The 23,355-nt window shown below is 48.2% G+C and overlaps 9 protein-coding genes and 1 non-coding gene across 10 annotated transcripts; 4 read left to right on the forward strand and 6 right to left on the reverse strand.

The window, feature by feature from the left end:
• Positions 1–485: 485 nt before the first annotated feature.
• BDV27DRAFT_167151 (major facilitator superfamily domain-containing protein) lies at positions 486–2,222 on the reverse strand (the record flags this gene model as incomplete). Its single annotated transcript, XM_032074399.1, has 6 exons — positions 486–1,025; positions 1,082–1,361; positions 1,420–1,572; positions 1,636–1,832; positions 1,893–2,050; positions 2,099–2,222. The coding sequence occupies 6 exons, from the start codon at positions 2,220–2,222 to the stop codon at positions 486–488; spliced, it is 1,452 nt and encodes a 483-aa protein (XP_031924228.1).
• An 815-nt stretch (positions 2,223–3,037) lies between these two features.
• On the forward strand, positions 3,038–4,073 carry BDV27DRAFT_160988 (NADP-dependent oxidoreductase domain-containing protein; the record flags this gene model as incomplete). The annotated part of the gene is made up of 2 exons (XM_032073136.1): positions 3,038–3,372; positions 3,437–4,073. 2 exons carry the CDS (start codon positions 3,038–3,040, stop codon positions 4,071–4,073), a joined length of 972 nt encoding a protein of 323 aa, XP_031924229.1.
• Positions 4,074–4,253: 180 nt separating this feature from the next.
• BDV27DRAFT_160989 (uncharacterized protein) lies at positions 4,254–4,778 on the reverse strand (the record flags this gene model as incomplete). The annotated part of the gene is made up of 3 exons (XM_032073137.1): positions 4,254–4,432; positions 4,510–4,549; positions 4,623–4,778. The coding sequence occupies 3 exons, from the start codon at positions 4,776–4,778 to the stop codon at positions 4,254–4,256; spliced, it is 375 nt and encodes a 124-aa protein (XP_031924230.1).
• A 2,038-nt stretch (positions 4,779–6,816) lies between these two features.
• Positions 6,817–10,635, forward strand: BDV27DRAFT_160990 (uncharacterized protein; the record flags this gene model as incomplete). The annotated part of the gene is made up of 2 exons (XM_032073138.1): positions 6,817–7,056; positions 7,138–10,635. The coding sequence occupies 2 exons, from the start codon at positions 6,817–6,819 to the stop codon at positions 10,633–10,635; spliced, it is 3,738 nt and encodes a 1,245-aa protein (XP_031924231.1).
• A 1,388-nt stretch (positions 10,636–12,023) lies between these two features.
• On the reverse strand, positions 12,024–13,794 carry BDV27DRAFT_160991 (putative MFS transporter; the record flags this gene model as incomplete). The annotated part of the gene is made up of 5 exons (XM_032073139.1): positions 12,024–12,640; positions 12,694–13,133; positions 13,193–13,346; positions 13,399–13,567; positions 13,627–13,794. The coding sequence occupies 5 exons, from the start codon at positions 13,792–13,794 to the stop codon at positions 12,024–12,026; spliced, it is 1,548 nt and encodes a 515-aa protein (XP_031924232.1).
• A 1,090-nt stretch (positions 13,795–14,884) lies between these two features.
• BDV27DRAFT_148066 (uncharacterized protein) lies at positions 14,885–16,384 on the reverse strand (the record flags this gene model as incomplete). The annotated part of the gene is made up of 5 exons (XM_032070848.1): positions 14,885–15,171; positions 15,201–15,356; positions 15,441–16,045; positions 16,083–16,239; positions 16,276–16,384. 5 exons carry the CDS (start codon positions 16,382–16,384, stop codon positions 14,885–14,887), a joined length of 1,314 nt encoding a protein of 437 aa, XP_031924233.1.
• Positions 16,385–17,446: 1,062 nt separating this feature from the next.
• On the forward strand, positions 17,447–18,230 carry BDV27DRAFT_133487 (uncharacterized protein). The gene has a single exon (XM_032068101.1). The coding sequence runs from the start codon at positions 17,503–17,505 to the stop codon at positions 18,088–18,090; it is 588 nt and encodes a 195-aa protein (XP_031924234.1). The 5' UTR covers positions 17,447–17,502; the 3' UTR covers positions 18,091–18,230.
• Positions 18,195–18,267, forward strand: BDV27DRAFT_t173. Its single transcript has one exon. It is a non-coding gene; the product is annotated as a tRNA-Thr (tRNA).
• Positions 18,268–18,594: 327 nt separating this feature from the next.
• On the reverse strand, positions 18,595–19,970 carry BDV27DRAFT_167153 (ankyrin repeat-containing domain protein; the record flags this gene model as incomplete). The annotated part of the gene is made up of 2 exons (XM_032074400.1): positions 18,595–19,158; positions 19,197–19,970. 2 exons carry the CDS (start codon positions 19,968–19,970, stop codon positions 18,595–18,597), a joined length of 1,338 nt encoding a protein of 445 aa, XP_031924235.1.
• A 1,627-nt stretch (positions 19,971–21,597) lies between these two features.
• On the reverse strand, positions 21,598–23,137 carry BDV27DRAFT_167154 (SANT/Myb-like DNA-binding domain-containing protein; the record flags this gene model as incomplete). Its single annotated transcript, XM_032074401.1, has 6 exons — positions 21,598–22,372; positions 22,441–22,541; positions 22,600–22,667; positions 22,729–22,807; positions 22,994–23,007; positions 23,068–23,137. 6 exons carry the CDS (start codon positions 23,135–23,137, stop codon positions 21,640–21,642), a joined length of 1,065 nt encoding a protein of 354 aa, XP_031924236.1. The 3' UTR covers positions 21,598–21,639.
• Between the last annotated feature and the right edge of the window lie 218 nt (positions 23,138–23,355).

The following is a 23,355-nucleotide window of genomic DNA, read 5'->3' on the forward strand; positions in this document are numbered from 1 at the left end:
TATATACAAACTATCCAGTCGAATAGTCAAACACAATAATTGTAAAAGACAATGCAGGCCTCTACTATCCAGGTGGGTAAGTTTAGCAAGCTATCGTCCCGTTTCTAAGGCCATATCCTGAGAAATTCCCATCACCATGACCCACAATAAGCTCCCTTCTTCTTAATTTTTTAATATTTACACACCCTATTATATAAAATCGAACTAATCTGGGGACATTTTTTTGCCTATAGTGTCAGACGTTTCGAGGAATGATCCTGAGTCAAGAAGACACCTTTTCTCTCTAAACCTCAGCACAGTTGGTGAACAGGACACATCAAGATCACAGCAGCACGAGAAGTAGATAGTCCAGGTCTATTATAAACGACGGTTCACCGGAAGAAGGTTTGTCTATAATTCGATCCTGGGCTACCAATATACACCAAGCCCTATTTACAGAAGAAGCAAAATTGCGTTGCAATACCCGATTAACCATTTGCGATTGTCTAGAAGATGTATTTGTAGCGTATTTGGCCATCTTCCTCCTCCGCCTTTCGCGCGTTAGTGTTCAGCCAGTGGAGGTAAACAGCCAACAGAATTGAAAAACAAACGCCTCCTGCCGCAAAGCTAGAAAGAATAATGCCGCCCGGCCGATACTGCGGCGCGTCCTTGGTTGGGAAGAAATACGACCCATAGATATTGGACGAGTTACCAAAGAAATTGACCATGGCGTAAACAATGGCTCTCTTCGTTCGGGTACGTGGAATAGTACTGGCGATCCAGGCTTGGACCACGTTGAAGGCGCTGTAGGACCCCATGCACATAAGGAACATGCCAATATACCGGACCGCTGTGGCTTGGGAGCTGATGACCATCACGTTGCCCACAATATCAATGCAGAGCGGCCATACTATGAGAACGGCTCGGCAATTCGTCCGGTTGGCAATAAGGGAATTTCCAAGAGCACTGAGAAAGCCAAAGACATACACTGGCGCTGTGATAAGCAGTGTAACGATCTTCCCGAAACCGAGGGTTTCCACGATGCTCTAGAGACCATTAATCAGCAGAGGCTTGGTGACAACTAAGCGATGGCAGGACTCACCGGGAAGAAATATGTCCAGGTTTGGGATGTCAGCTGGCAAATCTGGATAAGGACCAATGCCCAGACTTTCGGATCAGTCACCGCATCCTTCAATCCTTGCTTGATGGAGCCATTCTCATCGACCTCGTTATTTGTTGCGACAGCCAGGCGCCACTCAGCAAAACGCTGCTCTTGTTCCGTTAACCACTTTCGCTGGCCGGAACGAGGAAAGTCAGGGAGTAAAACGACTGCCAGCATTCCAGCCACCATCGTGCCAGCGCCTTCGATAATGAAGAGCCACCTGAACAAAGGATAGTGAGTCAATGGAACCACGTCTTGTCATGACATATTGTGCTTACCTCCACCCGGCGAGACCACCTTTGCCATTCAGTCCACTGAGAATACCAGCGGCCAACATGCCTCCAAATCCATTTGCCACGGTATTTCCACAGTACACAATGGCAACACGTACTGCAATCTCAGAGGCCTTGTACCATGAACTCATTAACAACCTGAAAATCACATGTAAGCAAGAGGGGGGAATAAAAACCGCCATCTGACAGGAATGGACATACAAAGCTCCAGGGAAAAAAGGTGATTCAGCAAAGCCTAGAAAGATTCGTACGCATAAAATTCCAGCATAGTTCTTTGTTGCTGCCATGCAGATGGAGATCCCACCCCAAACAAATATGGCGGCAGGGATATAGCGCGACGGCTTGACACGGGTGAGGATAATGTTGCTTGGAACTTGGCCGAGAAGATAGCCGACGAACTGTTCACGTCGAAACGAGTTAGTCATGACAGGAAGACAGAGTATGTATCTACCTCTTACCATTAAGGCCACAGCTGTCTGGTACTGGTTGTCAGAAAGGCCCAGGTCTTCTTGTAACCCTCCCAAGCGGGCATTGGCAATGTTTGATCGGTCAAGAATGTTAAAGATAAACAGCAAGAACAGAGCCGGGATCAGGTGAAGATCGATCTTGCGCACCACTGTTTTTAATCAGTACTGTTAAATAAGATCTGACGGAACATTCTCACATCTTTTTTCCAACTTGGAAGTTTCCTCGTCCGAAAGACCCTCGAATTGGATAACTCCAGGGCTTAGTGGCTTAGTGGTGGTCTCTACATGGGAAGAACATGATTTCGAATCTATATCTGCCATGGTGAATTAATCTTCCTCCCCCGTCTCGTCTGTGGCTTGGTTACAGGGGGTATTGTGTAGTTGAACGGAATGTGAAGGACTTAAAGAGGGAGCAGAGTATAAAGGACAAGAAGTACGTCCTTCTAAAGCGACCGCTTAGGATTGATATATGAAAGTTTTCTCCGCATACACTCCCCCACACGCCCCCAAACTCCAAATAAACCCCAGACTTGTGACAGGCTCGACTCAAATGGTAGTAGGAGACGGGAAAGGGTCGGGTACAGACTATCTTCTCTTAGAACCATCTCAATGTGGACAAATGGCATTGGACGACGACTCGGGGACTACGGAGAGACTCCGAACCTACTCAACAAGCCTGGCCAAGAATACATCGTTGAGGATCGGCTACAGCTGTGAAAGCTTTTAGCCATCAAGCTTCGACAGATTCTGCTTGGCTGAGAGCAGCTGCACGAAACAAGCCGGGTAGAGTTTTAGCCGTGCTGTTGCCGAAGACCTCCTAGATCCTCCTGTCATCATGAGGAACTGCACTGTGGTTAGCTCAACTATATCCGGTTATCATGCAGCGGACGAAAATATCTCGTTCGGAGAAATATATCGTCATAGACGTAGGTGACTTTTCCGCTATTCTTTTCCGCTTATCTTGTCGGAAGGCGGAATTCTCCACTTCCCCAGTTGGGAACCCTGGGGGATTAAAGATGTCTGGGGATTGAATACTTTAACTGCTTGAGTATTTATCAACCTCACGATTTTCAATTCTGTACATTGGCTTACGACTTCTCTCCCCTTCTCTCTTCACAGCACACCCCCGTCCTACAATGTCGCTTTCTACACACTTCACGCTCAACACCGGAGCCAAAATCCCTGCGGTAGGGTTTGGCACATGGCAGGCCAAACCTCTCGAGGTCGAGAATGCCGTAGAGGTGGCGCTTAAGCAAGGATATCGACACATTGACTGCGCTGCTATTTATCGCAATGAAACAGAAGTTGGCAACGGAATTCGCAAGTCTGGGGTCGCTCGGGAGGAAATCTTCATTACCGGAAAGCTCTGGAATACGAAACATGCGCCAGAGGATGTGGAGGCCGCTTTAGACAAGACGCTCAAGGATCTTGGTGTTAGCTATCTTGACTTATATCTGATGCACTGGCCCTGGTAAGATGCTGCTGTCCCAATGATGAAGCCTGTAATGAACTTCTCGAATTCTAACAGGATATAGTGCTTTCAAACCCGGTGACAAGTGGTTTCCTCTAAACGAAGATGGCGTGTTCGAGTTAGCAGATGTCGACTACATCACCACCTACAAAGCCATGGAGAAATTGCTATCGACAGGCAAGGTCTGCGCCATTGGTGTATCCAACTTCAACGTTCGTCGCTTGGAGGAACTCCTCAGCCAGGTTTCCGTTGTTCCTGCCGCCAATCAGATCGAAGCTCATCCTTACCTGCAACAACCGGAGCTTCTGCGCTTCTGCCAAGAAAAGAAGATTATTGTGGAGGCTTACTCGCCGCTGGGCAATAACCAGACTGGAGAGCCCCGTACGGTCGATGACCCGTTGGTGCACAGCATTGCCGGAGAACTTAGCATGGACCCTGGTCCACTGTTGGCTAGCTGGGGGGTCCAACGTGGCACTGTGGTCCTGTCCAAGAGCGTCACGCCGTCTCGTATTGCGGCCAATCTCCAAGTGAAGCAGTTACCCGAAGATGCATTCGCCCGTCTTTCTTCCCTCGAACGCCACAAGCGCTTCAACTTCCCCGCTTTCTGGGGCTACGATATCTTCGAAGAGGTGGGCGAGGAGGCTGTCCGCAACGCGGCACTAGAGGCGGGTCCTGTGAATAAGACCAAGTTCACTGTATAAACGGAGCGTGGTGATATTAGGTGTTTCCTTCATTGATATCCACCGGCTTGGATGTTTCTAGTCTTGGTTATCAGTCTGACATTTATTAGTCATGTTCAGACATGTACACGAAAATGAATAGAATGAATGACAATAAATAGAGCTAAGTGAAACATTTGGACAAAGCACTGTAAATGGAGATCAAAGAGCTACCCAATAATGCCAATTATATACACGCTGACTATACACTGTACAACTATTAGCTTTACCAACCACCGGGTCCTCCAGGTCCTCCGCCGGGGCCATCTGGTCCACCTGGTCCACCTGGTGGCCCATCAGGACCACAGCAATCGCCGCAGAAGCAGCAGCAGCAGCAGCAACTATTCGCAGTCTCATTAGTCTTCTGCGGCAGGTAACAGATTGAAGGGGTGGGTTCCTCACTCGTCATCAGGCCCACCTCCACCGCGCAACTGTAATTGCATATCTTCCGTGGGCGTCTGTTATTAAAAGGCCGTCAGTTACACATGATCGTACTCCGTATATCGGTTTATACTCGTCCAGCAAACGTACGGGTTGATTGGTGACAACGTTATCGGTTGTTGGGGCGGCTGGACTTTGGGGTTGAGTCATGGTCAAAGTTTTCGGATCCCATGTATGTTGACCATTCTCCTCTGAGCCCACTGTTTTTGATGTGCCAAACCAACTGAAGAGACCTTGGCCGAACATGATGCTCTCTGTTTGTGATTGTAGTTGTATTGGCTGTTCCTTTGTTCCTGGCGCTGCAGCAGGGGAAGTGGTCGGTCTTAAAAAGTCGCCGTAAAGCACACTCCACTATCGATTATCGCCGATGGATAAAGTCTTAGTCTAGGCAACTGCTTATTGTATTGCGAGACGTGAGACGACGTAATTTGGTAGCTGAAGCTTTCCCCACTATGTGGATCAAAAGCTTCTTCGAACTTACGTATACCTCGAGCTGTAGGGCTCGGACGAGATCCGGTGTTATCCCATTTGACCTATTGTCAAAAAAGACATCAAAAAACGAAAAACAGAGAAAAGGGGGTGTAGGAGGTGAATTGAAAGAACAAAGGAAGAAATGCTGGCACTATCTGAATGCCAAAACGTAGCTGTGCAGGCTGGTCGTTGGCAACGCAAAGCTACAAATTCGCGCAAAGGAACTACGCGATGATACAGATTTACGCTAACGCTACCAACGTTAGCCACAGTTCTAGAAGCCAATAGCTTGACCATAGGCTTGTGGCGTCAGGGCCAATGGAGACACTCAAAGTCTTCAAGACTAATGCACTATCGCACTCCAGCGAGGATTCGTAGCGCAACTAGATAGCATATACCCCTTCGCCACGGAATATTGGTGGAGGCCACAACAGAACTAGAGAGCATAGTAGCAGCACTAGTTTACACATCGGAAATAGAATGCATCTATTGCACACTAGCAAAGTGATCGAACTCATCACCGAAATTTCAAGGGGAAAAAAAGACAGAGATCGGCTGAACTTGATAAAGAAAAAGCGCGTATCTCCGAGACTAGCCAATTATGGTAATGGAGCAAAAGTTTCCCGCTGAATAAGCAAAACCCACGAATCACGGTGCCCAGAACAACCACCAGCCCCCATAGGGCTTGGCAGATTCAATTGTGGCGTCCCGCTAAAGAAAGGAGAAAGACGGGGAATACCCGGTATAGGAATAACTATCTAGTAGTAGTAGACCAGTTGAATGTAGTCGGATTCGAAGATCAATGTAGCAATCGTATAAGGATGGATAACGGAGAGTTTCTAGGCATCATAACACCTACTTGAGTACGTTTAGTATATCCCTTTGATACTAATTGCACTAGGAAATATATATCGTTACAGAGTCCAAGAGTGACGACTGCATCATCATCCCATTCAACTATCTGAAAAGGTCCGGACGCTCAAGACGTTCTCGAAGGGTATTTTATAGTGTTATTTCTGGTTGACAAAGACTTTCTCCAAATCAAACCCTAGGTTGCAGAGCCGGCATATTGCAACTTTGCTTTGCAAGCTCGGCAGCCAGATGGCGTTTTATTGAACACCACGTAGTACAGACGTCTAAATGCTTTTATATAGCTTAAGTGAATGACTGATAATAGCATTTGAGACTGTGTTTGACCCCAAATGAACCAACCCATAGCAGGATTTAATAGGTTGATATGATTTAAGCCAAGAGTTACTCATGCTCATACTACGGAGCTCGGCTGTTAGCCAAGAGAAATTTATCTAAGACCTTAGGAAAAGCGAAACCCAGGTTAGCCATTTTCGGATTATCTTTAAGTCAGCGGATTCCCTGCAAACTAAAACGAGGAGTTTTCCCCGCGGTTATCTTGTCACGAGTCATACAATTGCCGGCCTGAAGACGGAGATAAACTCGAATGATAGCAAGCAAAGAGCCGTGGACAATCTTTCATATTTCGGTGGTGGGGGTTGGCGGATGATACTGTGTGGGGATTTCCGCCTGGACGCGGAAATGAGGCGGAAAAGCAGCGACCCCAAAGTCGACGGAGTATACGGGGTACTCCAACAAGATTATGCAACGATCCTCGTGAGCTTCCTGTCGGAGCACCTGGAGAGGCCCCGCATTTTTAACCATTTCGTCAGACGTGGGATGTCCAGTGGTGTTTCAGACTGTGGGGTGGGCGGAATTGTCTCCAAGCTATAAACCTCTAAGGCTGCACAACTGCAAACACAGCGAGACCGAAATAGATAGACAACTAAGTTACCAGCTTACCATGGCTTGCACAGCGCCATTATTGCCGATATTATCCTCACCGGCTACGTCGGGGGCTGCATCGGCTTCCCCGGAAGTCTCATCCCCGGCAACGTCAAACGACGAGTACGAGGAACCTGAACGAGAAATCTACACAATCCATGACCTCCTGCTCACGCGAGCCAATGGAAAAGCAGCCGATGAACCTATTGTCGCATACCCTTCCAAGGACATCGATTATGTATACTACACTCCTCGTCAGGTACGCACCCACACCCTATCCCCTCCCTATTTTTGAGTCACCAGAGAAACCAGTCAACCCAATACTGACCTGAGATCACAGTTACATGACTATGTGGAGGCTGCAGCTATTCACTATGCGGAGATAATTCCCCAACGTCGGTCATCAGAGGATCCTGTGCAGGTGGTGGGCTTACTTGGCCCTTCTGATTTTGAATACCTCATCACATTGATGGCCATTTCGAGACTGGGGCACACGGTACTGTTGCTTTCGACGCGCATCGCTGAGGATGCCTATGTCAGCTTGGTCGACGCCACCAAAGCCTCCTTTCTCATCGCTCAGGACGGTTTCAAGGCTATGGCGGACAGCGTAAGCAGCAGGACGGGTGTGATCGTGCAGCCGGTGTTAAAGCGCGAGGACTATGACAGCCCCACCACCGGCAAGCTGGTCCTTGAGGCGAGCGAATATGATGGACCGACGGAGGCAAAGAATGTGTGCTGGATCATTCATTCAAGCGGTTCAACAGGACACCCTAAGCCGATCTATCAGACGCATGCTGGTGCATTGAAAAATTACGCCAATAACTTCGGTCTCAAGGGATTTATTACGCTGCCCCTCTTTCATGCCCATGGCATTAGCTGCCTTTTCCGAGCAATTCACTCGCAGAAGCTAATTTACATGTACAATGCGAAGCTACCACTGACGGCCTCTTGCTTATTATCCACGCTGCAGGGACATTCTGATATTCAAGTTCTCTATGCCGTCCCATACGCCTTGAAACTTCTTTCCGAATCAGAACAGGGCCTCGAATCCTTGGCACGGATGGAGCTGGTCATGTTTGGTGGCTCGTCTTGTCCCAAGCCAATTGGTGACACGCTTGTGAAGAATGGCACATTACTGGTCTCCCATTATGGAACCACGGAAACGGGACAGCTGATGACATCCTTCCGGGAGCGCTCCGATTTGGATTGGGATTATGTTCGACCGGGGCCCTCCTTGCTGCCATATATCCGGTGGGAAGAGCGGTTCCCTGGGATCTACGAACTCTCGGTCCTGGAGGGTTGGCCATCGAAGGTGGCGAGCAACCGCCCTGATGGATCCTATGCGACCAAGGATCTATTTGAGAAGCATCCAACCAAGCCCAATGCCTGGCGTTACTACGCTCGCCTGGATGATACACTTGTGCTGGAGAATGGCGAAAAGGCTAACCCTCTCATCATCGAGGGCGTGGCTCGTAACCATCCGGACGTGGGCGAGGCGATTGCTTTTGGTGCCAACAAGGATCGCCTAGGATTATTCCTCGTCCGCGCAGCCAATACTGTGAACAAGACTGACGAAGAGGTCATTGATGCCGTCTTTCCGGCCATCGAAAAGTGCAATGCGGACTCTCCCTCCTATGCTCATATCTCGCGTGATATGATTCAAGTACTCCCTTCCAGTACAGTATATCGCGCAACCGACAAGGGAACCGTTATCCGCTCTGCATTCTATCGCGACTTCCAAGAGCAGATTGAACAGGTCTATGAGCAGGGCGATGCGACGGGTGATCAAGTCTTGGAGGGAATCGAGTTGAATACGTTTCTCCGGGAAAGCTTGCTGGAAGTGGCCCCAACGGTCAGTTCTGCTGTGTTGGAGGATACCACCGACGTATTCAGTCTTGGTGTCGACAGCTTACAGTCGATTCGCTTACGCAAAATAATCACCAAGACGCTGAACATCGGCGGTCTCAGACTATCCCAAAACTTCGTCTTTGAACACCCTTCTATTCAACGCATGGCAGACGAAATCACCCGACTCCGTCTAGGCCTCGACGCTGGCAAACAGATCCCCATCGAGGAACAGATGTCGCAGCTGATTGACAAATACAGCAACGATTTCAAGGCGCATATTCCAGTACCGCAAGCGATCAATGGAGAGCGTATTGCTGTGACTGGGGCCACGGGCTCGCTGGGTGCTCACCTCGTTGCGCAGCTGGTTCAGATGGAACAGGTTCATACCGTGTTCTGCCTGGTTCGGGCAAATTCTGCGCACTCTGCCCTTCGCCGAGTGCGCCAAAGTCTTTATGACCGGGGTTTGCTATACAATTTAAGTCCCGCAGATGAACGCAAAATTGTTGCTTTGCCCGCACAACTCTCCAACGCATCTCGCCTCGGGTTGGATGAACCCACTTACACGCAGTTGACTCAGTCACTGACTGCAGTGATTCACTGTGCTTGGTCCGTCAACTTCAACTGGTCTCTGGGCAGCTTCGAGGATAGTTGTATTGCTGCGACCCGCCATCTGCTCGACCTCTGTCTAGATGCCCAGGCACCTATGCCCGCAAAGTTCTCTTTCTGCTCGTCTGTGAGCACAGTGGCTCGGACCCCAGGCCACTGGGTACCGGAAGAGTTGCCTGCGTCCTTGTCATACGCCCAGGGCATGGGCTACGCGCAGTCAAAGCTCGTGACAGAACACATCGTCAACCGCGCCGCGCAACACACTAACATCGCTGCCCGAGTCTTACGTGTGGGTCAAATTGTTGCGGATACCGTCCATGGCATCTGGAATGCTACAGAGGCTATTCCGATGATCCTCCAGACGGCCAAGACCATCAAAGCTCTTCCTGAACTAGACGATATTCTTTCCTGGACCCCTGTTGATGTCATCGCAAACAGCGTCGTTGAACTTGCGCTGGGAACGGACGTAGCGGACATCGTCAACCTGACCAATCCCACCCTCAGTCATTGGACTCGCGACCTGCTTCCGCTGCTCAAAACCGCTGGTCTAGAATTTGAGCAGTTGCCCCAACGTGAGTGGTTGAACCGTTTGCGTCAGTCTAACCCAGACCCAGCCGCAAATCCTCCTATCAAGTTGATCGAGTTCTTCGCTAGCAAGTACGACCACGATCGGCCTAGTCGAGTCCTCCTCTATGACACAAAGAAGGCCCAGGCTGGTGCACCAGCTCTGCGCCAAGCGGGAGGGCTCAATGCACAATTCGTGTCGCGATTCATGGGGTACTTCCAAAACCAATGCTGGTCAACTAAGGATACAACATCTGCTTCTAAGAAGTCCCGCGAGGTCATCTTCCTGGCAGGTCCTTGCGGCTGCGGTAAAAGTACGGCCGCCGAGGCATTGGCGCAACGATTTAGCATGCCCATCATTGAAGGTGACGATCTCCACTCTCCAGCGTCCCGACAGCGGATGGCCAACAATATTCCTCTCACCGATAGCGACCGGTGGGACTGGTTGGCTCATATTCGTGGAGCGGTAATGGACCGGCTTCAACGCTCGGCAGCACCAGCGGTGGTGGTAACATGCTCGGCGCTCCGGACTATCTACCGCGACGAACTACGACGCTTGTCACGACTATTTGATTTCCCCGTCAATGTTACCTTTCTTATGTTGTCCATCAAGGATCGGGCGCAGCTGAAGGAACGCCTCATTGCTCGGTCTGCTAAGGAGGGTCATTATATGAGTTTCGCGATGGTCGACTCGCAATTGGATACGTTGGAGAGTCCATCTGGGTCTGAAAGTGATGTGATTTCGCTGGACTCTGATCAACCGATGGAGGAGATGCTTCACGGAGTGGAGGATGTTGTTCAGGGGCTTCTGGATGTATGATCTGCTTTTCTTTGTATTAGAATGCTTTTAGCGTACTGCTGTCATTGTTACTTTTGTGTTACGTCTTTCCTTTTTTTTTTTTTTTTAGATGCCAATAGAGGAAGTTATATTTCAATCTGGACACATTTCTATGCACAGGCGCAACACAACAGCTTGGACAACCCTTGCTGTCGGAAGCCGAACTTGAAGCGAGGATGGCCCAGGTGGAGGATCTCGCTCATTGCCTGTTTCTTTTTGTTCGGCATTTACTCGATTCAAGGCTAGCTAGACTCTATCGTAGCAAGTTTGCTGATATTATGGAACACAAGGCTTAAACGGGTGGTATAGCTAAGGTCCATACTAAGGTACCGTATCTATTGGGTCATTACTTGAAGGCCACGGCCCTGCTAACTATAATAGGCACTTAGATTATTCTGGCTCATCATAACATACCTGCCGCTCCATTCTCGGTGATCTCACGGGAGGATCAGAAAGTGAGACTTGAGAATCTTAACAATATATTACCGCACTCTCTACTTTTTTAAAGCCAGTTACAGAAGGATTGTCTAAGGGGATCGACAGATTTAGTAAAGTAACAGAACCTACCGAGTTAGAATCGGCAGTCAAAAAGCTAAACTCAAAATTACCCAACCAAAATATCTTGGTGGAACCTTTTCTGCCGGGACAGGAGTTTTCAGTAAGCATTCTAGGAACTGATATCCAGAGTTATATAGTTGGCGTTAACAAGCTTCTATAGCAAAATCCCTCCAGCGACAGTAACGGAGCAAATAGAAGCTCCAGCAGTTTAGAGTTTATTAGCAGAAAAAGTAAGTATAGCGATATAAATATACTAGTAGGACAGAATGACCCTGTGCTTATAACTGAACCACAGGTTAAGGTTGTCTGCCAGGTTGCATTGGATACTTGGAGAACTTTAGACTGCCGCGATACTGGGTATGTCGATATTCGATTCAACTCCAATGAGTACAATACTGTCCCTAACATTCTAGAGATAAGCCTGCCAAGGTCGATATTATCTTAACAAAGACGATTTTATCTAATATCATATAGCTGAATCCTATTTCCGGCCTTCTTCCCGGCCATTCTCCGTTGGCGCTGAGTGCCGAAGAAAATGGGGTTTCATACAAAAAACTATTGGCAGCAATTGTCCAAAGTGCTCTCACCAGAAAGTCTGCTTGTTATTCTTAGCTAGGAGTTTTCCAGTAGTGTTTACGGCCTAATTGTTGATGTACATGCGTCCTACGACACCCTGATAGGAACTGATAGAAATAACCGCATCATAAGTCATTATCGAATATCTCAGAGAATAGCCATAGTACTTATATTGCGAACCCTGAAGTATTCGCGCTGGGCCTAGGAAGAACGCAAATCCCGACATGCAACACCACTCACAGCGTGTACTTGAATAATGGAGACTTGTCACCCATCGCCAACAGCTGATCGTCGCTGTATTGCTCTCTGATTTCCGCTTCGGATCCGTTTGCTTTCCTCCGGTTGCCATAAATATACGAAAGCTCCAGCAGAAGCGCTGCAATCAAACCAGAGCCACCGAAAGCGAGTGACAAGCCAAACCCGGTGTAATACGTGGGGGCCTCTTTATCCATGTACATGTAACTTCCGATAACGCCGCCGGTATTGCCAAGGCAGATACTAAGAGCAAGGCCAATGGCTCTGCGCCCAGATGGAGCCAGGTTGTTGGCCAACCATGAGGTAGTTGCAGGGTGGGTCGGGTAGAGACCGATACAGACAAGTACCATGGCGAAGTAGCAAGGGCCAATGTTCTCCTTCAATTGTCCATGGAACGAGATAACAATTGAGTAGCCAATCGTGACGACCATCAATGGGATCGCGACGAAGGGCATTCGCCAGTAGAAGTGATCGGACAATTTCGAGAAACAGATGGCGGAGATGGCAGCCGCAATATACGGGGGCGCAACCATGAGTTGCGCGTTCGTATTGGTGAAACCCATGGCCTTCGTGATAGTAGGCATGGTGAATTTGAGGCCTATGTATTCCATGATGAGTGCGACGCGAGCCACAGATGAGGAGTTAACCAACCGTAGGCGGAGGCAGACTGGCAGAGCAAGATGTACGCCAGCAGATACAATCTCCAGTTGAGAAAGACAGTTTTAAGCTCCTCCCAAGAAACCCTCTTTTTCTGGTCTTTGAAATCGCCCCCTTCTTTTATGAAATGTTGCAGCTCAAGGTATCGGATTTCGTCGGGGCTAAGCCACTTGCTTGATCTTTTCGGTGAATCAATGAGCAGGAAAAAGCACATCACGCCGAGAACCACCGTCGCAAGTCCTTCTAGCAGGAAGATCCATCGCCAGCCTTCCTGGCCACCGATTCCATGCATTTGCGCAATGCCGGCGGCCAGAAGACCCGAGAAAGCCCCAGAAAGCGCACTGGCACAGTAAAAGATGGAGACGCGATAGGCGAGGTCCTTCGGCATATACCAGAATGTGCACAGATATACTGCTGCCGGGTAGAATCCTGCTCTTTAGGAGCATTAGCGATATACATAGTTGAGTAGATAGCCTGGAGAAAGAGGACTTACTCAAAGGCACCCAGTAGGAGACGTGTAACGAACATACCAGCGAAGTTTTGCACAATGCCTGTTAGGGTCATCACAATTCCCCAGCAAGTGATGAGAATTCCCAGATAGACTGAAGGCCTGAAAAAGCTCTTGAGTAGGATATTACTTGGCACCTCTGCAATCACGGTTAGCGCCGTATGAATTGTCAGGTCGTAAGGCATGCTTACCCAGAAGCACATAGGGGACGAAGAAGATGCTCAGTACAATGTTATACTGGATGCCACTTAGTCGCAAGTCTTCCGTGAGCCCCTCAATCTTTGCATTTCCAATGTTGGCTCGGTCAATCTGAGAGATCAAGTAAAGCACGGCCAACATTGGCACCAGGCGAATATCGACCTGATTCCAGATGGTATAGATCAGTTCGGTCCGAATGCGCTCATATAGTGAAAACGTACCTTGCGTAAGAGTGTCTTTTTCTGTTCCGCCGAGAAGTTTGTGTAGAAGTGCGTATCCTCAGGACTCAGACCGAGCACTTGGATATTGTCAATGGTGACAAGGCTCCTGACACTCTCCACATGCTGAGCATTATGTTGCTTCTCGTCGGAAATATCTGATGCAGACATTTTGAGGTGGTCGGTATCAATCTTAGGCCAAAGGAAATCAGGGGCACTGAGAAGTTGCACCCTAGAAACTTACAAGATCGGGATATCCCTGCAAGTAGCAGGGGTTCTCGTAAGCTTAAATATCGCCCGTGACATCATGTCATAAAGACCTCTGAGCAGATTATGATGAGCAACTCTTGCACAGTTATGCGATGTTTTACTCTCGCAACAAGCGGTGTCCTTGAGAGCTCTCATCATTATCAGCATCAACGCGCACGTTTTCCATCAGGATGCATTGCCAAGACTGCTCGAGCCACAAAATCCGGGGTTAAACTCTGGGGATACTCTAACACTATTTTAACACTAATGCAACGACTGCGGGGTGATGCCCAACTATGTGGGAGCCCAGCTTTCCACTCATCGCGATCATCTTACCACGAGACCGAAGTTGGCGAGCCTTGGCAGCTTGGACCTCTGCCAAGTCACAGTTCCATTGGAGAAGGCCCATGGCTCGTGTCATCCTTCTTGTCAGCTGGCAGTTCCTGGATAAACTCGCGAGCATTGGCAATGTCAGATCGTCGGTGGTACTTCTTTGTATCGCTTGCGCGTCGTGCAGCTACCAGGTCACTCGCGATGGCGTCAGAACTTCAGTCGGTGTGGTGCCTGTGCATATGGCAATCTGGGAACTTTGTCTGGTCACTAGCCTTTTGGGGATACGATTATTGAGTTTCGATCTAAGGATCTATCGCTGTTTGCGATGATAGAGGCTATCGTGTACCCCTCCATCAGCGGCATTACCTCATGGAGAGCATGATAGGTTTCAAGGAGATCAAGAATTCATGATCCCGTAAGTCCTCACTACTGAACTCTGAAAAGTCGGTCTAGGCTAACTTGCCTCATGATTAGGGAGCCGAGATGAAACTGAGAGGTTGAGGTTGAAATAGAGATTGAAGCTGTGGCTGGGCCTCAATTCGCCGGCTGGCCGTGTGACCTATAGAAACACGCCCTAAAAACAACAATACTGTTTAATCGGTCAAAGCTTAACTTCCAGAAGGATTCTGTTTGCTCTAAGCAAAGCACCTAAGCCACTCTTTGAGCGGCGATCGCACCACTACAGCAGATTATCTCTTGAGTCAGTGTCCCCCCAATCCGCCTCCCACTGTCGTGCCAAAAGCTCTTTTGCGCCGGTGCGGTCGAGTCGCGTCGCATCCCACATAACATATCCCCAGCTGCGGATGACATCCTGCACGTAGTATCCGTATAGGTTGCTGTACGATCCCTTCCATATCAGGGTCCAAGCCAGAGGTGGACGTACTCCATTTGCATCGGGGAACTCATCTCCTTGGAATGGCAGTGGGTCACCTCTCTCCTGTCGCAAGTCCCGATTCGAGGGCAATCCTGGCGTCGCTGGGATTGTGCGGACTCACCTAGGGCTTCACCCTCGAGGAAATTGCCTGTCGGCCACGATATGTGCTGTTGCATAGTCATGACTAGATTTTTGTAGTCCTTTATCTTAGAGATGACCATATGCAAGAGGTCAAGACCGCAGGAGATTGTTCCTTTCAGGAGACTATCCCTGATCCCTGTTATTGTTATAAAGTCAGTTGCTCTCGAGTATCAAAGGGGTGTTGCTGGCAGGGAAACGCAGAGGAATGGAGCAGACTAACAACTATTATCTAGGTCAAATGCTCCTTCAGGGGTGGGTGGCCGTTGTCCTTCAAACTTTGGGTTCTCTTCGTGGACATCCCAGCGGATGTCGTTAAAGATCTGGTTATATCTTTCCTTGGCGAAGTGATAGATACAGGAGATTTCCTCGACCTCCCAAGGCTCGAATAAGTCTAAGAATATCGTCCCGATCTCCACAGAGTCGAAGCCCAGTCTTTGCTTCTGAGAGGATTTCTGGCAGCCAGCTCCGAACAGGTTACAGCAGAGCTGGAACCGATACAGGGCACGTATTAGTCGTGTCTCTTGCATCTTGCATAGAGGCTCGTTACTTCGTGGCTTGTCCGTCTCTGCGGCGAGATTGCCCAGCGCCCAGCTAGTGTAATACTTTGCGAGTGGTTTGACGATTGAGAAGTAGAACACCGCTAGGGCCACGAGCGCATCAACGCTAGACATTTCCCTCGGTACTGAATACAGGGATGAGCCCCGCTGGTCCTGGTAGGATTGAAGAAACATATTCACTTTCTCTTTAGTGCGCGAGTAAGAAAAGTTGACCAAGCCAGACTGATAAACAGCACAAGCGTCAACAGTAGCGGTGCTCAATGTTGTTCTCCAAGCTTTTGCAAAGCAAGCGCTTGCGCGCTAACAGATACTGCTGGTGGTAAACAGGAGACGCGTGGACTAATTCCTTAAGTGTTTCTAGTTCCAGCATACAAAGAGGGTGGTGCCGAACTTCCAGTGGAAGGTCTTCCACCGGTGCATTGCGACGTAGTACATTGCAGACCACCCGTTTCTGGTGTCCTCCTGGTACCGACGCTGGCATAGAGCTTTGATGTCGACCGGTAGTTTGGGGTGAGCCGACTGGACCTGTGGTCGCTGCACGAATTGGGTCCGAGGTAGACACGGAAATCCGCATCGAGTGCTTAAATCTTGAGAAGAGCCTTTTCATATCGAGTGTATTCCAATTTATAGAGGTAATCTAGGATCAAATGCAATGACAAAAGGCAGAAGGAATCCAGAAGAAAGCGATGGCCAGGTCGACACTGATCGTGTTACGGTACCAGAATGTGATGGTTTTATGATATGAAGTTGCTCTCTCCTCGTTCACTTCTACCTCACTGTCTAAAGACAACTGCTCAGCATGTGACCTGAAGACATGTGACAGATCGGGCTTTGAATGAAGAGCCAATTGTACCAACACCCTGGGCGATGAGGGGCCATGGAGGTCTATTTCATGATCACACGTCCAGGAATTGTATATAGACCAGTCTGTAGTCTACTCTTGGAGCACAATAATTCGAGTGCAGTATCAAGTATGTGTTAGTATGAGATTCCTAAAGGTAGGAGGTATTGTTGTGGTCTTACCGTAAAGAGTATAGTGCATTACCTGCTGAGTCATGTGAATCAACCATCCCTGACCCCAAATGAAAGAAAGTACTGTACGTCGAGAAACACTGGAGACAGCCTCTCATGTTTATCATAGGTGTACCAAGAACACACATTGACGAGAACAAATTCATAAACATCTGCGTAGTTAGGTTAGCCTAGAGTGTAATGTAGTTGGACTTCGCACTACCTTAAGAATATATATATCTTGGCAACATCCACAATCATGGTGAGAAATCCAGTAACTATCCTTTGAGCCCCAAACCCTCGTGCGAATCAATTTATCCTACACTCAGTACTTTCCCATTAACACGCCAGAGAAGAACTAACGCAATGTAACCCTATCAGTTACGCCACTATCCCCCTGACATTGGTTCTCCGGCCATCTTGTTCCTGGCAACCCGTATCAATGCAGAGCTAATGCCCTATGCCAAGAAAACTGGATGATCAGCGTTGGTCCTGAGTGGTTGTTCGGCAAATGAATACGAGGATCTGCAGTTCACCATCCGTGCTTGGGGAAGTCATTTCACAGTCAGGGTCGAGAGTGTCGAATACTTAAAAGTGAAGAAGGGACGCTTCCACCCCGACAGCAGAAAGAGTTCTCTTCTTCGCCTCCCGTTTTTCTTCCAACCCTACGCACACGCCTTCGATTTTCCTGTCAGCTAGTAAAAGCCCATCAACATGAAGTGGTCAGCATTGCTCCCTCTATCGGTCTCTGCCCTAGCCGTTCTTCCCTCCACCGCTGCGTGGGAGTTCACCTGGAAAGACGCCAGCAACACAACACACGTGGAATCCGGTCACGGGCCCTCCAAGTGTATCACTGTCAATCATGAAAAGGGAATGGTATTTGCCATCGATGCGCAAGGCGAAAAGAAGATAAATATGTTATTGTACGGCACCGACGACTGTTCGGGCAAGGCTGTGGGACAGGCGACCGAGCGCTTTTCCAAAGCGTCGTCGGTAGACATCCATGGTTTCCGAGTTGAGAGTCTCTCAACGGGATCGAATTCGACCACGACTGCAACGAATGCTACCATGACATCGACAAGGTCAACGCAATCCTCCTCTACGGCCATCAGCGAATCCAGCGATGTGCCAACGGCGTCGGCGACAACCACGTCTGATACTGCTGCTACGACCACAAGCGCGAGTGAAACGAGCACGTCCACCCCGAATGCATCACTGCGACTGTCCGTTACCGGTAGTGATATGGCAAAGACCGTGATTGGTATGATGTTGGGACTTGCGACAGTCGAATGGCTGTGTTAATCAACTCTGATGGTGACGGGTGGAGAGGAAGATGGCTTAAATTTGTCTATTGCTGAATAGCTTTAGTCTGTCTACAATAATAAGCGGCTCAATATTTCATAGCAGCTCCTATGGCTCAGTTGGTAGAGCGCATGACTAGTAATCATGAGGTCCGCGGTTCAAATCCGCGTGGGAGCAGTTCCGTTACCTTTTTTTCTTTTTTCTATCTCCCCCAATGGATTCAGTTACATACACACATACGCACTAGTGGATCTTATTTATTATTATACTATCTGCGAGGATATCCTGATTGTTGGTTATCTATTTTGTTGCTCAACTTCCAATACAAAAATATTAATCACCCAAAAGGCAACTCTGTTCCACTTCTTGCTATTATAGTTATTGCTTATGTATTGTATACATCTACTTATGTCCAGTCTTGATCAAAGTTCTAGTATTATTGCTGTAATTATAACTGTAGGCTGTAGCGAATACTGGGTATGGCTATATTTGCGTATAAGGGTATTATTTGATCGACTCCAACAGATTCATTATTTCAGGATTGTCATGCTTCGTGGCACGGGAATATAGAGTTTCACCATCGCCATCTATTTCCATAAGGTCGATTGAAGACGTGTTCAGGAGCAGCATCTTGATGATTTCAACATGCCCCCCTTCAACTACATGTGAGAGTGGTGTTCGTCCCTTGTAATCCTTGGTATTGACATCTTGACCATATTGTATCAATAGACTCACAATCTCTCGATATCCTCGCTCCGCAGCCCAAGACAGAGCACAGCGTCTTTCCTCGCCTTCTTGAGATGGTAGGCTCGCCTTTCCTGTCTCTAAAAGAAATCGAACAATATCTGTATATCCTTCAATTAAGGCTATGGAGATTGCAGTACTTCCATCATCAGCGACAGGGTCTGGATCAGCTCCTGATTGACAGAGCAGGTTGAGGATAGGAAGATAACCAAAGTTTGCAGCAGCATATAGTGGCGTTGCGCCACGCCAGTCCTTAGGGTCAGGGTATGCCCCCTTTGCAAGTAAAAGCTGCACGATATACTCAGAGCCATTTTTCACTGCCAACTCTAAGGCTGTTGTTCCACAGAAGTTTGGTGGTTGACATTGATATATGGCGTAAGCAGTAGCTCCGCTTTCTCTGCAGATCCCCAGTTAGCCGCGAACATCAGGGCGGTCCATCCCTTCTTGAACATGTCATCAGTGGCCACGGCGGCATTCACGTCAACATCCTCTCGAGATAGGAATTGGGACACAGGTGCTTCCGATCCGTGACCAGCTGTCCAGGGAAATGGTGTACGGCCATGGTGATCTTTGTAATTAGGATCTACGCCCGGAGCGGCAAGCAGCTGTTTGACCACACTTTCGTTCCCGCAGAATCCCGCATAAGCAATTGATGGTCTCCCCATGTCATCCCCAAGGTTCGGGTTGATGCCTTTTGTTGACAGCAATAGGGCGACCATATCCACATGTCCTGCCTGAGCTGCTCTTGCTAAAAATGTCTTGTGGAAATTTTCCTCTTCTTGATACTGGGAATTAGGATCGACTCCCTTCTGCAGTAGAAGACTCTTCGCGATACTTGTGTGTCCCGCCTGCACTGCTATTGACAGTGCATCATAGATTATCCCAAGTTTTACATTGTTTGAAACTCCAGAACTAGCATTCAGTGAATGCTGAGCGGTCTCAACTATTCCCCTATCTGCAGCCCACAGGAGTGCGGGCATCTGTCTGTCCATGGCATTGAGACGATACAAAAGAGGGTTGATTGTACTGTGAAGGTCGCGGTTCGTCCTAGCTAACAAATTTATATCTGACTCTAGGGCCAGATAGCCTGCAATATGATGCAAAAGTTCATTTGGTAGGTCTACCAGCGGCCGCATTGCGTTTGTTTCTCGGTCAACTGAATTATTATTGAGATTCGGTGATATCCTTGTGGGCTTGTAGATAAAAAGGAAGACTTCAATGAGAGAAGAGAACGTAGGTCCCCGCACCATGCGTGTCGCGTATTGATTGGCCGTCTGGCTATCTGTGCTGCACTGCAGCGTCAACAGCGGCAAAACTTTTCCTTGTTGAATCGGCAGGCTGGTGTTCTTCTGTTTCCCTTGTTCCATTAAATCCGCTAGTCCCCAGTGGGATGGTATATAACCTCTGATCTATCTCGGAATTGGGACAACGTGGACCTTTCCATATAGAATGATAAAGCATGAGAGTAAGGCTATGGATGAAGAAAGGCCTTTACCTCTGCTCCCCTGGAAAGCAGGATCAAGCACTATTAGATACGTTTGAAAACTCCGGTAAAGCTTGTTCTAGCCAGAGATTAAATGATGTGATCAGGGTCTCGTTCTTGCCTGTGTTAGGCTAATCGTCCTATGTTAGGAGGGGTAACTCAAAGTGCACAGACCTGAGACTTCTATGCCTTTTTAAACCGGGTCCTTAGTCCTTGCCTTGGATTGCTCTTCTTCGTCCTTCACCGCTGTATGGATATGTACCCGTCAGCTTGACCTCTTCAAGCTGCAGTAGTGCACCAGCTCCTGAAGCGCGATAGACGGTGAGGAAGCGATTTAGTTAAGAATTTCACAGATGGCTAAGCCGATTCCTTGGTTCTTGTGCGAGCCTTGCTGTACCTATGCTTTCTCTGAGGAAATAGAAACTGCTAAAGGCTTAGGGAGGAAGCAACATACCGAGCCTGTCATTACTACATCCGCAGGAGAATAGGGGTGCGATTACAAAAATATTCATCTGACTGCTAGGAAATTGCCTATACAACACACCCAAAGAACTTTGTCAACTCTGTCTTCAGAAGCAAACTGCAAAGGAGCAAGCGAAGGGACTGTGAATAGAAGCAGACAGTCCGAAATCGTACTTTCACTTTGATGTCGCCGTGGCCATACGCGGGTTTGCAAACAAGGCTAAATAAAAATGATCCTAACCCCCGGTACTTACGCTCTAAGTAGAAATATTCTATTCCTTTCCTTTTTACCTGAATTCTTTAGGCAAATAGATGTCTTTCTTGAAGTATGTGTCAATTCATAATATCATCAGCCTTCAAGTACTATACTGATCCTCCTTGATACAGCTATGTCGAATGCCGTAATTGCCTTATATATTGAGAAAACATGTCATCCTAGTACAATCTTGTGGAATCCGCTATATACACACTGTAAGATGATCAAATTTGAAAATCTTTGGTTCAGCGGGCCCCTTTCAGTATGCCATACGAAACACAAAAGTCCAAAGGCACGCCGAACGCTCCAAAGCAATAATCTATCGTAAAAACAAAATAATCCGTAGAAGCTCGTGTAAGGTACAGCTGGGACAGAGTAATTAGCAGATGATCGATATTTTTCTGCTGAGCTCATGTCCAAGATAATGGAACTTGTCCCATCACATATCTCATCTCATACATGTCACATAAAGAAACGCCATAACTCGCTGATATCAACACTAAAGAAAAGCCACCGAAGGAAAAAGACCACCGAAAAAAGGTCCCGTGATAGGACGGAAATACCGCAACCCTCAAAACTCCCACTTAGTGCAGGGTGAATCACTTCACTCGCGGGCGAAATGAAATCGTGATTTGCTCGAGAATGCAATTTGCACCAGTGACTCGACCGTATTATTATCGGGCTCCTCCACCGTCAACACTATTTTGGCACATCGTTTCCCACGAGTCACGTTTTCCTGCAAAGATACGAGGGTTTGCTCTTCCGTGTCCATGGCTGATACGCTCAGGTCGTCGCAGAAATTGTCTCCTTGGCTGTAGTCACTGGGCAACTCTTCGGTTGGTGATAACAAACTTGGGCAAATGCAGTCTTTGCCGCTTGTTGCATCAGCAAAGCCAAAACCATGCAAGCTGTCCGGTGGGATGCTGTGAAGTTCTGGCACCATACCATTAAGGAATAATCCCATACTATCCGTCTCACCTACCGAAGGCAGCCCCCATGGGTCTCCCGACAATGTGCCAGCCATATCCCATGTTGGCCCGTGTATAAAGCCATGATGTCCAGAGATCCCTTGATTCGTCGATGGCAAGGCGTCTGTGGGATTTATACTCATCGACACATCATCATCGGCAATGTGAGGGTCATGTAGCCCGCTATTTCCTTCTGTGCTTCCGCTCCCAAGACCACTATCATCGTCACTACTGTCAACAGTGTCTCCCGAGTCCTCGCATGAGCTCGGCGACAAGCTTGAGTCCTCAGGTCCAGTCCCCACGCTCGAAGCATTCTGGGCTTCTCGCAAGTTCTTCAGTTTGTTATATCGCCGGGTAAGAATTGTGTGTCTAATCACAATGCCATCTAGTTAACTTCATGTCTTGCATTTCACCCTTCATCCGAGGCTTCTGCTTACTGATTCTTGATCGAGTTTCGTGAACGGGTAGGGAAATGCTCCATCTGAATCTCTTTCCATCGTCGTCCCTTGACGGCACATGCCTCCATCAATCGTCGATTCTATAATCGTTCATGTTAACATCACAGTCGTCGATTTTCCATGGACATGCAACCCTACCTCGAGTTCTGTCCATTCACTGCGGTCCAGTTGCGGGTCAAGACATTGCTTCCATCGTTTGGCACATTCTGAAGACAACATCGATTAGTATTGAACTGTGGGGAAAAAAGAAGATCCAAAGGAACGTACGATCTGCACTTCGTGTTTTGACGACATCTGCAACCACCGTCCATCTACCGCAATCACGTGTCAGTATAGGGTTCATTCCCTGACGGGTAACAGAGGATCCTCACGTCTCTCCGTGTATTTGCACTGCGTGTGTCAACAGCTTGTCTTCCTCCTCCGTCCAGTATCCCTTGTTTAACCCGCCGGAAAGCACATTGTGCCACCGTTTGCGACAATCCTTATTCGTCCGACCCGGAATCTTGTCTGCTATTGATCTCCAGTCTCTTACTCTGCCTTCAGATACTAAAGCAGGGCACAGAGTTAGAGACATTATGTATGAAACACTTTTGCGACATGACTTACATTGATTGTGGACTTCTCGGCAGAGGAGCTTGTCCTCCTCTGGGGTCCATTTCTGTGGGGCACGAGGCATGTTGCGGTGAACAACCTTCCACGTGGAAGTAATACAGAAAGAAGAATAAAATGGGTCTTATCAAAGTAAAAAGCTAATTAACGAGGGTGAAGACGCTGAAATAGGTTGGTTTTCGTCTCGATCAGAGCGATCAAAGTCAATTTTAACCCGCAGTCTGAACTATGTGCTGATAGTTGATGATTTCAAAATACATGCACCCAAGGCAATCGCAGACAGGC

This window comes from Aspergillus caelatus, assembly GCF_009193585.1.
Source record: "Aspergillus caelatus strain CBS 763.97 unplaced genomic scaffold BDV27scaffold_184, whole genome shotgun sequence".
NCBI classification, from domain to species: domain Eukaryota; kingdom Fungi; phylum Ascomycota; class Eurotiomycetes; order Eurotiales; family Aspergillaceae; genus Aspergillus; species Aspergillus caelatus.

What these genes read in the sequence shown, in the direction of transcription:
- BDV27DRAFT_133487 (XM_032068101.1), top strand. Translation starts at nt 17,503, where the DNA reads ATGAAGTGGTCAGCATTGCTCCCTCTATCGGTCTCTGCCCTAGCCGTT.